The 11,490-nt window shown below is 38.6% G+C and overlaps 1 protein-coding gene across 1 annotated transcript; it reads left to right on the forward strand.

Moving 5' to 3' along the window:
- Positions 1-3,424: 3,424 nt before the first annotated feature.
- Positions 3,425-11,264, forward strand: ppk6 (pickpocket 6). Its single transcript, XM_065229668.1, has 5 exons — positions 3,425-3,754; positions 3,812-4,160; positions 4,223-4,337; positions 10,895-11,004; positions 11,065-11,264. Exons 1-5 carry the CDS (start codon positions 3,425-3,427, stop codon positions 11,262-11,264), a joined length of 1,104 nt encoding a protein of 367 aa, XP_065085740.1.
- The last annotated feature ends 226 nt before the right edge of the window (positions 11,265-11,490 follow it).

The raw sequence follows: 11,490 nt of genomic DNA on the forward strand, positions 1-11,490 counted from the left end.
TAAGCAATAAAACACTCAGGGAGGGCAAATATGTTATAACCCATTTATTAGTCATCCTTCGAACTTCAATTTGTATTTTTTTTAACTCGATTGGCGTCTCCCCGTGGCCGGTGTACCAGGTCGCGCTGGCGTCCACGCGCGGAAGTCGGAAAACGGCGTGGGAAAATACTCCTTTCCATGTGATCCTGGAATATAAATCGAACAAAAATCCTGATTAGTAATGAAATTTGGGTTAGAAATACGTATTCCGATTTTTTTTTAAATTAATTTTTTCAAAAGTTGTGGCCTTAGGGAAAAAAAAGTCCTTTTTATCACCCTAAAATGCTTACAAAATCGTGGATTAAAAATCCATTTTTGACAAAATCGAAAATTTGGATACGTATTTCTAAGCAAGAAAACCTAGGCGATATCCAAATTTGATGATAACTGGTTAGAGTTATTTCCCACGCCAGTTTGAAAAACCCCGTTTCGAGAAAAACGCGTTTAGAGATAAAATTGCTCTCTCCGCGCGCCGGTACATGTTTTAGGAAATCGCTTCGTAAAGCGGTAAGGAATATTCTGGCGGACTTGGAGTCTTTTCTAAATTAAAGTATACATCCCCAGGAACATTTTAAGCCAAAAAAAATGCATTTTTTTGAAAAATCAAAGCGTACTTCCCCCTTAACTACAAGAATGTTCCTTCTGAACTTTATTTGAATGTTATGGAACTTGAAAGTGGGCTTTTTCATGACCAAAACTAGACTAGACTGAACGAGGCATAGGACATGAAGCTCGATCAAAATACTTTCTGGCACTGCCGTTCAGTTATCAAATCTAAAACCAAAATATAGTATATATAGTTTTATTCGTTTTAGTCGGTTCGACTATGATAACCGGACAATATAAGTTTTAAAAAGTATTCGTGGTTATCTTCTCTATTTCCGAGATCCCAAAATAAGCTACAAAGGTAAAGTGAATCGTTGATATTAGCATGTTCTTAATCATCTGTTGGTTCCCTGATGCGCATGAAACGCATTTGCATTTGATCTTAGCAGCTACAACCTATTATCGACATTTGTGGTGATAAAATTGTGCTTCAAATTGACCCTCAACCCAGCAATATTTTACATAAAAGCTGGCCGGCACCGGTGGTATAGTGGTAAGCGTGACTGCTTTCTCACCCCAATGGGTCTGGGTTCAATCCCAGCTGAGGTCGGTGAGATTTTTCTGAGGCATAATAATCTCTGGTCACGTCTTCCTTCGGAAGGGAAGTAAAGCCGTTGGTCCCGGCCCATGTGTGTTGTGAATGGGTGCGATATCCTACGCAGGTGTGGAAGCTGCCTTCCTGCACATTCGATTGCCGTCAATGGATGGCAATCGATGTCCATTAGACTGATGCAAAATTTGAAATTTTCACGCTCCACAGTGCTCAAACGGTTCCAAATTGGGCCCTTATTAGCCTCCTAAAATTTGAACTCATTTAGTGAGAAACTGACTTGGCACAAACCATTTGAAATTTATATGGAAATTACTATGGAGAAACCATAACCACTGATGTCTTATGATTATGCTCAATCATCTGTTCAGCAGGCAACATTGGTGTTTATGGCGCGTAGAATAGAGAACAAAAATCATGGCTACTATGTCACATTGCAGAATACAGTGTTGCCCACAATACACACCCATTTTTTATTGCTGAAATCCAGCAATATTTTGCTGGATTTTGCCGAACTGGAAGTTCAGCAATCCATCCAGCAAAATACTGTTTGCTGGACGATCAGCAATTAGGCCCAAAGTCAAACTGACAGCAGTTTGCTGTAAAACCAGAAATGTATGCTGATTATCCAGCATAGCGTAATGCTAATCGTTTTGCTGGAAGAACAGTAATCCTCAATTGTTTATTTTTTTTTTATAAAATTGTTGATAGAATTTTTACTGAAAAACACTTAAGTACACTGGCGTGCTGTATTATAATCGTACAAAACTTTATTTTCTCATATGAAGACAATTTTTTAACAAACGATAAAAAAAAACTGGGCTTATTTTGAGCACATTCCATAGGCCAATCTAAATTTTTGTTCAAATGAAAAGGCTATAAATAAAAAGAAAATAACATTTTAAACTTAGTCAACTCAAAGTTAAAAATACTTACTCCATGATTAAAATACCATTTATGTAATTAATGGGATGATTCCAAAGTTCTTGACTCGAAAAATAAAAAAATAACCTGCAGCGAAGAAACGATGGCCGGTCGACTTTGACGTTTCAAACAGATTACTGTAAAATCCAGCTTTTTTATGGATTGCTGGTTGTTCAGCAAGAAATGTTTTTGCTGGAAGCAGTACAGCAATTAATTTTGCTGGAACTCGATTCAGATTTTTGGTGTAAACAGTTGCTTAATCTTGCGATAAGATTATCAATCTCTTAAACAATTAATAACTATTTAATTTGACGTTTGGCTGAAAAACAATTTTCTGCAAAGTTTTAGCTGATAAAAATTCCCATAAGAATAGCAATAGAATTTGTTAACAGTACAATATGTACAACAGTACAAAGGCTAAAAGACAATGAACAAAAAGTTTTGTTTTCCCATACTAATTTCCATATAAACTTCAAATGGTTTGTGCCAAGTCAGTTTCTTATCAAATGAATTCAAACTTTCGGAGGCTAATCAGGACCCGATTTGAAACCGTTTGAACACTGAGCTCAGTAATAATGAGTCAAAAACTTGTGAATTTTGCAAATGAGTTTAAGTGTCTTGGACTAGCCTTACTGTGTACAGGGTGCGTGACGAATTTTTGCAGTAAATTTCAAATAGTAATTTCTCATGCTTGCGGATCATGATTTAGATATATTTGGTAGCACTGAATTGCTCATACTGTTAGGTGTAAGATGTAAACAAACAGTGTTGAGTAAACGTAAAGATGTCGAAACAAAAGAGCAATCGGTCAGCCGCTGTCGCTTTGTTGCGCGCCGGAGTAACCCCTAACACCACACTTAAGTCCCTAAAAGCTAAAATCAGTTTCCGGAAGCGTCTAGCTACAGTCGTCGAAAGGGAAGGCGATTTTTTTTTAATAAAATTAGTTACAACTTCCATATTTTGCGAAAGAAAATAAATCACATAACATTCATTGCTAGAATAGCTAACTGGTGTAATTTTTCTCAAATATGTCATTTACTGCAAAAATTCGTCACGCACCCTGTAGAGAACCTATTGGCATCATAAACTTATTAGTTGCATTTCCTTTATCATATAAGCAGATACAAAAGGCTTTTATTTTCATACAATATTATAAACTATATGTAAACAAGCTAACAGAACGATATATCTTATTACAGAAAATTTCCTCTTGGAGCCACAAGAGAGAGTGTTCTCGATAATCTTCCGGCCTTGGGATACTTCAACGAACATCAGTGGACATTTCCACGACCACAAAACGTCAAGATGATCGACACACTTCTCGCCATGAACAACCTCAGCATTGTTGATGCCATCGACGTGCTGGGATCAATTTGTGAGGACTTCATTGTAGTTTGCTATTGGGCAGGGAAAAAGTTTCCTTGCTTTCAAAAGCATCCTTTTTTGAGCTGGATAGGTTCCACTAGTCATTACGGTGCTTGCTGTTCGTTCAACTACCACCCAAGCGTGCAGGAAACGATGGCTCCATTCTCTGTTAATACATACGGCATCCATGGAGGTTTGAGTGTAGTCGGAACCGGATATCCTCAAGCATCCGATGGCAAATCTGGTGCACTTTACTCGGAAGGATTCATGGTGGGTCTGGCTTTGGTAAAATGAAAATGGCTTCTTTTAAACTAACGTCCTTTTCAGCTGATGATACACCATCCCCATGATTTCGCCGTGGAAGCAGCTCCATTGACCCTGTTGAAACTAGGGACGGAGACATTCATCAGTGTATCGCCTACAGATTCACGGTGTTCGTCGCAGGTTCTAGTGCTACCTCAATCGCAACGATCTTGCATCACTGGTCGCGACTTTCCAGTTCCAATAGAAAACTACCGTCAACCTGCTTGTACACTGGAATGTCTTCGAGATGATGTGCACAGAAAGTGCGGTTGCCATCCCTATCATTTACCCCGACAATCACAGATACCAGGGAACACTAGACCTATCCGGGATTGTACGGTGTATGATTCCCTGTGCATGATTGATAACTTCTGTGAGATATTGAGACATCGATTGGAGTTGAATTTAGTGTGACTTAGTTTGTTCTTCTTTCAGATATGTTCAAACGACTGCAATGCCAGTGTCTACCTGCGTGTAGTGATGTAACTTATAAAACATCCTCGGTAGTCACGGATTTCAAGGCCCATAAATTTTCCATGAGTAATTTTTAGTAAGTTTGATTCTGCATTTAATCAATAATAATTAACGATTTTTTTCTGAACTTGACGGGGACAACCTCAGAGTTGGGCTATACATGATTAGATAATAACATGGAAGCAATAGCTTTCTATAAATTTTATGGACCTACGTCCTTCGAAGAGATTCGACCTTCTGCGCAATTTTACGCCAACTATCTAGATTCGTGGTAATTTGTTTCAATTTCCTAGATCTTCCTAGATCCTGCTTTATTTGATCTAACAATCCCGACCGGAGCTCCTATGCGTCTTGTATTGGCCGGATTTGAGACGATATTCTCACAACGTGTTTCATGACCGCTGTCACCAATGATCCAAAGTATTGGCAAATCAAAGTTGGCACTCGTGGAGAATAAAAGACACTGGCGTGCACAGATTGGGGCAAGGTGGGGGCAATTGCCCCACCTTTTATAAATAAGATTTTTACTTGCACGTTTACAAAATTATGATATAAAATAACTTTCTTGATAACTTGATTTTAAGGTAAAATAATTTCATTGCATAATATAAGGGCACTGGAAACCTTTTATTGCGTCAATTCCTTTGAGATGGTGCCTGAAAATTGCACCACAAAGGTGCATGAAGGGACAAACTTCGATGAAATTTTTTGGTTAGCAAATTGCACCACAGTAGCGCATTCAAAAAATTCTGGTGTATTTTTTTGTTTTCAAGGTTCATGGAGGGTTAAAAGAAGAGGGAAAATTTAAGGTTTAAAAAATTCACCCTCGTGGTGGTAAATCGAAGAAAAAGCTTTCAATTGAATATTTCTGGTGTAAAAATATCATCAAGGTGGTGCATGGAGGGACTAATCAAAATCAATAACTCTGGTGGAAAAATTGAATCACGCTTAAAATTTGGAGGTACACATTTAACTGAAAATTTTTGATGGAAAGTTCGCAACACTGTGGGTAGAAGCAAGGTTTATTCATTTTTCTGGTGCATAAGTCGCTTCATTGAAAATATATGGTGGAAAATTTGCACCATTTTGGTGCATGAAGAGGCAAAGCCTGAAAATTGCACCACAAAGGTGAATGGTGAAACAACCTTCACTGACCATTTTTGGTGCACCGTTCTGGTGAATGGAGGAGCATGCTTTATTAAAAATTTCTGGTGCAAAATTTGCATCGCTCTGATAAATGAAATGAACAGAATATTTCTGGTGGAAAACTTGCACTGGTATGGTAAATGAAGGCACAAGCTTTATGTAAAATTAAGCTATATTGAAAATTTATGGTGCAAAATCTGCACCGTTCTGGTGAACGGATGGGCAAGCTTTTAGGAAAAATTTTGTTATTAAATTTGCATCCTTCTGTTGAATAGAGAAACAAACTTTAATAATAATTTCTGGTTTAAAATTTGCACCATTCTGATGATTGGAGGGGAACTGCTTTTCTTAAAATGTATGATGAAAAATCTGAAAATATTTGTTGGAAAACCTGCAACATTCTGATGATAGGAGATGCAAGTTATATTAAAAATGTCTGGTGAAAATGGAAAAAGGAAATCTGCACCAAGCAGAAGATTGGAAAAGCTGTTTTTATTGAACATTAACGGTGGAAAATTTGCATCGTTATGGTCAATTGAAATTTTCTGGTCTAAAATTACCTGGGGGCAAGTTTGTATTGAAAATTTTTGGTGTAAGATTTGCAAAAATCTGCTGCATGGAGGGGCAAGTTGAATTGAAAATTCCTTGTGTAGAAATTGCACAGTTCTTGTGAATGGAGGGGAAGCTTTATTTAACATTTCTGAGAAGAACCTCAAGGGTATTGAATTCTGAGGACAGTTCCAAAAGAAAAGATTTCTGGGATGATTTCATGAAAATTCTGCGAATAATTTCAAGTGAATCCTGTAGATAGTTCCAAGATAATTCCGAAAAGAATACCGAGAAAATTAAATTTTGAGTGAAATTCCAAAGAGATTTTGGGGAAAATTTCAAGGGAGTACCGATAATTTCTAGCTCATTCCGGGAATAATTTTTGGATAATACTGAAGAAATTCTTCTGAAATTCAAAGAGAATTTCAGTTCCAAGGTGTTGTGAGTAAAAGTCAAGAAGTTCTAAAAATAATTTCAGATTGAGAAGTATTTCAAAAGAGTTCTCTCATAGAGTTCTAAAAAATTCGAAGAGAACCTCAAGGAATTCTGAGAATGGAATTTTTCGCAACTGTACAATGTTTAAAGACAGCTTTTGGATTCCCTAATTTAAAAGTAGATATTAGTTTGCCATTGAACCTTGGCCTATTGTTGCCTTGCTAAGAATTCGTCTAAGAATCTTCTCTGAAAATTTCAAGTCATTTGTTACCGTCGTTAACAAGAAGTTACAGCAGTTTCTGTGCGTTGCAATAAGCTCGGGTTTGTCCATGATATCATCTTTATGTTGAATGTTCGACATCATTTCCTGTCACCCCGACTGGTACTTTGCGGCAGAGTTGACATGCTCAATCCTTCGCACAAGTCGTCATTCCGTTAACAATCCTGTACTCGCTTGTCAAAATAGTTTTGTGCGCTTTTGTTCCAATCGTTACATATTTTTTATCCTATTAGCTTTGGCATTTAGTTTAAAATTTGGAAAAAAATAGAACTACAATTTTCGCTGAAAATGACCAAGTTCAACGGCCTCGCAACGGTAACCGTAAAGTGTAACTACAACAGCATATAATACCTCGTACAGACTATGGCCTATATCATGTAAAATAGACTGTCTTGCAATGAGCACTCACATACAGAATTTCCATTGAAAACTAGATGTATGAGTGCTCATTGCAAGACAGCCTATATTACATAATATAGGCCATAGTCTATACGGGGCATAAGGCAAAGCGGCTACAAAATCGCTATATAATGGAACGTTTCATCGATATTGTGCGCATACTTAGCAAAGGTGGCCAACCACTTCGTGAAAATTCTGGGAAAGTGTGCCTCCTAGTTGGTGGCTACGATCCTGTGCTGGAAAAACACTTGGCGGAAGGTGTCAAAAATTGCCAGTACACAAGTAACCGTATTCAAAATGACACAATTACGTCGTTGCACAATGTAATGTTGCGGAACATCGCGGAAACCATGCGAGAAAACCAATGGCAATCATTACAGATGAGACTAGCGTTTGTGGCCACCACGAGCAGTTGGCGATTGTTATCAGGTATATTGATAATGATCGGCCGACGGTAACATTCGTGGGTGTGAGACGGGTGTTGAAAACAGACGCGACGACCATCTTCGATAGCATTTCTGAGGTCCTGACAGCGATGCAGATTTGTTGGGAGCAGTCGATGGTTTGACAGTGCTAGCACAATGGCTAGCAGCACTGCTGGAGTTCGACCCAAGTGCAAGGACAAAAACAGCAATATACTTTTATGAAGAGCTTTGAGTGTGTTGGTTTATTTCCTTTTAATTCCGTTAAAATTGCATATATTTTGACAGATACGAGTATTTCGTCTACTACTTGCAGACTTCATCAGTGCCAAGTACTCAACACCACTGATCAAGATTGGATTGATCAAGAGCAATATACTGTTTGTTCACTGCTATGCGCACTGTTTGAACCTTGTACTTGTGGACGCAGTGTGCATTCGAAAGGAGAATGCGATTATTATTGGTCATTCATGTCGGTTTGTCGGTGCCATCACCACCATGTGACGTGACTTCAGCTGAATCTAACCACCAAGGCAACAACATTGCAGCAAATGTATCATTTCGGTTATTATTGCAACCATTTGACGAACCGATCATCGTCGACATCGTCGATGAGATTAAATTGCCAATTCCATTGGCTGTCTGAAAGCAGTTTGTATTGCAGAAGATGAACCACCACCGGAGCAAAAAATAAATAAAATTAGCTAAATGGAACAGTAGGGAAACAGTGGTGGATGGACAGCACCATCCACCAAGCACTTTGGAGTACTCCCCATCCTCAGATTAAATGCACCATAGAAAAAAATGCCCCTCCTTAACAAGATTCCTGTGCACGCTAGTGATAAAAGAACTATGAAAGTGATGATGGTATCAAAATTTTCCACAGTGAAGTATACGAATGCAATCTTAAAATGCAAACGGATCCATCCTTTTATTTAAATCTCGTTGCTGCTACAGTGGTAGAAAAGCTGAAATCTATGTATACACCTAAAATTCTGAAAAGATTACTACGTCTGTGATTTCTATATGGGGGTACACTTTGTGAAAACCAAAAATGGAACATGTAACAAAATTATGAAAGATTTGGACTGTTAATAACTCAGCTGCCCCTGAACCAATTTTAATAACTTTATCACCAATCGATCAGAGATATTTCTACGCATCGACGAGACTGTTGATTTTCATCAATAAACTATTGAAAAAGTGATAAATGTCCAGCATTGGCCAAAAGCGTTGAAATAACTAACAAATCCACCAATTACGCACATGTATATGCTGCTTCTCCAACACAGTCATCAGACAATCGTTTCTAGACGAAACATGTCGATGTAGCATTGCTGCTTCCCCAACACTGTCATCAGAGAGTCGTTAGTAGACGAAACAAGTCGAAGTGACATTCGCCTCCGATCTTCGGGCGTGTGCGAATAGGGAGGATGCAATTGCGTAACATTTTGCACACTCATCGCCATATTCAGAACCACACGCCCCCCAACAACCACACAAGATGCTCTCCAGAGTTGTAATCATGTAACCAAACTTGGAAGCAAGGGTGCAAGTGATTTTGATCGATTCTCTTCTTCGACTTTCTGTTTCGTTAATAACTCGACGGCAAACAATATAGGATTGTCCGGTCCGATTTGCTGATCCAGCTGCCTACACGTCATCATCACCTTCTAAAGGCTTTAAGCCTGTAATACCATAGAGGTAACTCTAAGACCAGAAGGTCCCGAAGAAACGTGCTCAACTTTTTGGCTCTGCTCTGGTACTCTCTTCGGTCCCAAGCTAATCGATACACCCCTCGAAACATAGAAAAATCCACGAACCCCTTATTTTATCTGTCAAACTTTCATAGCGAATCAAAACAAACATAGTGTAGTACTAGAATTTCGACTAGAATGGGGTACGTTAATCGATTTGCGTGGGACCAATAGGCTAGTCAAGTAGTGAGCCAATTTAAAATCGTTAGTTGCCACCGGTTAGTAATACCATCTGCCCTTTTTAGGGCCACCAAGATTTTCCAAAAGAGTTAAATTTCTGAACATGTCCCAACTTAAATTCTTATCAAAAGGTTCTTTTCAGGGCAATCATAGTCATACTAAAGAGTATAAACACCACGTAGTCCTACGTCGCCATTGCGTACAACCCCATAGGGCTGTCCCTAGTAGTTTTTTTTTTTCTATATTATATGCCTGTTGAGGGGGGGGGGGGGGTTATGATTTTGTGACAAGCAATGCATTAGGATTAGGAAAAACGTCACGAAAGGGGGGAAGGGGGTTAATTGTTCCTCAATTTAGCGTGACATAATAAATACTTGAAACCTTTGTGAGCGGAGGGGGGGGGCTCTGCTTCAGAACAATACACTGTCTTTCAGTTCTTCTGCTTTAAACGTGCCGAAATCAATATTTCTAATTCTAATGGTAATTCTGACTGCACGGTAGGTATTGAACATTTTTCAAGATTACTAAAAACCTGTGATTCTCGGTAGAAAAAGTGAAAAATCGGTAGTTTTTAACCTTTCGCCTGTGAATCGGTAGTCATCTCGGAAATCGGTAGGACTACCGATAAATCGGTAGGTCTGGCCACCCTGACCATTTTGATAACCACCGAAAATAGTTTTTATGTAGCTTCCATTGTAAACGCACATGAATTTCACATAATATTTATGCGATTACGTTAATTTTATATGATTTTACATATGAATTCCATCGGCCTAATATTATTCATGTGATTTTGTGGTGGGATTTGCAGCTATGTGATCACAGGAAAGCTATGTGAAATTCACATGGATTTCATCCATTAGACATGTGATAATTTTTTTGAGTGACTGAAGAGCAAATTAATGTCAAAATCAAAATAGAGGCATCATTCTGCACGCACACACCCTCGCACACACCTACAAAATTAGGGTGGTTCAGGTTTTTTAAATGCTTGATTAAAAGAAATGCGTCAAGTTTAAGTCGACCTAGTGGTGCCGGTGGTGCAGTGGTAAGCGTGATTACCTCTCACCCCAGCAGGCCTGGGTTCAATCCCAGTCGGCGCCGCCGGGATGTTCTGAGGCATAACCACCCCTATTCTGTATTTCGTTTCGAACGAAATACTCATACAAAAAAATATTTTTTTTGTATGAGAATTTCGTTCGAAACGAAATACAGAATAGGGGTGAACATCTCTGATCACGCCTAGGGAAGTAAAGCCGTTGGTCCCCGGTTCATTATTTGATGGGTCGATAGGTAGGGTCCAGGTGTGGGAGCTGCCATTATTGGTGCTCAGCACGGAAAACAAGATCGACGGAAAACAAATCTAGAAAAAAAAGTTTAAGTCGACCAAATTTTGATGTAAAACGCTGTACAAGAGGCCTGATTGTATTGGTTTTAAGATTCATTCTAGCTTCTATTTTTGCAGCTCCGAAACCAACTTGAGCAGTTCCGAATTCATTGTTCATATTTATCTGAGCAATCAGGTGGTTTCTGCGAATAGGAGGATAGTTGTAGTCTCATGGATTTCACTTTTGGGTGTGTAAAAATATTGATTATTACATAAAAACGGACTTCTGACGGCTATTTTTTTTGCAGCGAACCTGGGAGGAGTGTTCAGCTTGTGCCTGGGAGTGAGCATAATATCACTTTTCGAAGTCCTGTTCTACATATTTTTTCGGATCTACAGGATCAAGCAAAGGTTGGAAATGCAGGTGAAGGACAATCAGGTGAAGTTAGTGCAACCGATGGTAGCCTTGCAGAAATTTTCGACCCGATTAGAAAAAGTGAACCAGTAGTTTCGGCATTGATTCAAACTTGTTTTTTTTATATAAAAATAGACAATAGTTTATGTTTATTAGAACAATCCAGCATCATCTAGTGAGACACTTCTACATAATGTATGTAAAATATCTCATTCACCTTAACAGCTTATCTTCACAACTACCCCGACACGGATAGTGAACATATGTTTGCACTTAAATTAAGCATCACATAACGCGCCACAATAAACTGCTACCTATC

This window comes from Ochlerotatus camptorhynchus, unplaced genomic scaffold (genome assembly GCF_037179485.1).
Source record: "Ochlerotatus camptorhynchus isolate MF236.1 unplaced genomic scaffold, CSIRO-AGI_Acam_v1.1 ptg000025l, whole genome shotgun sequence".
Taxonomy (NCBI): domain Eukaryota; kingdom Metazoa; phylum Arthropoda; class Insecta; order Diptera; family Culicidae; genus Ochlerotatus; species Ochlerotatus camptorhynchus.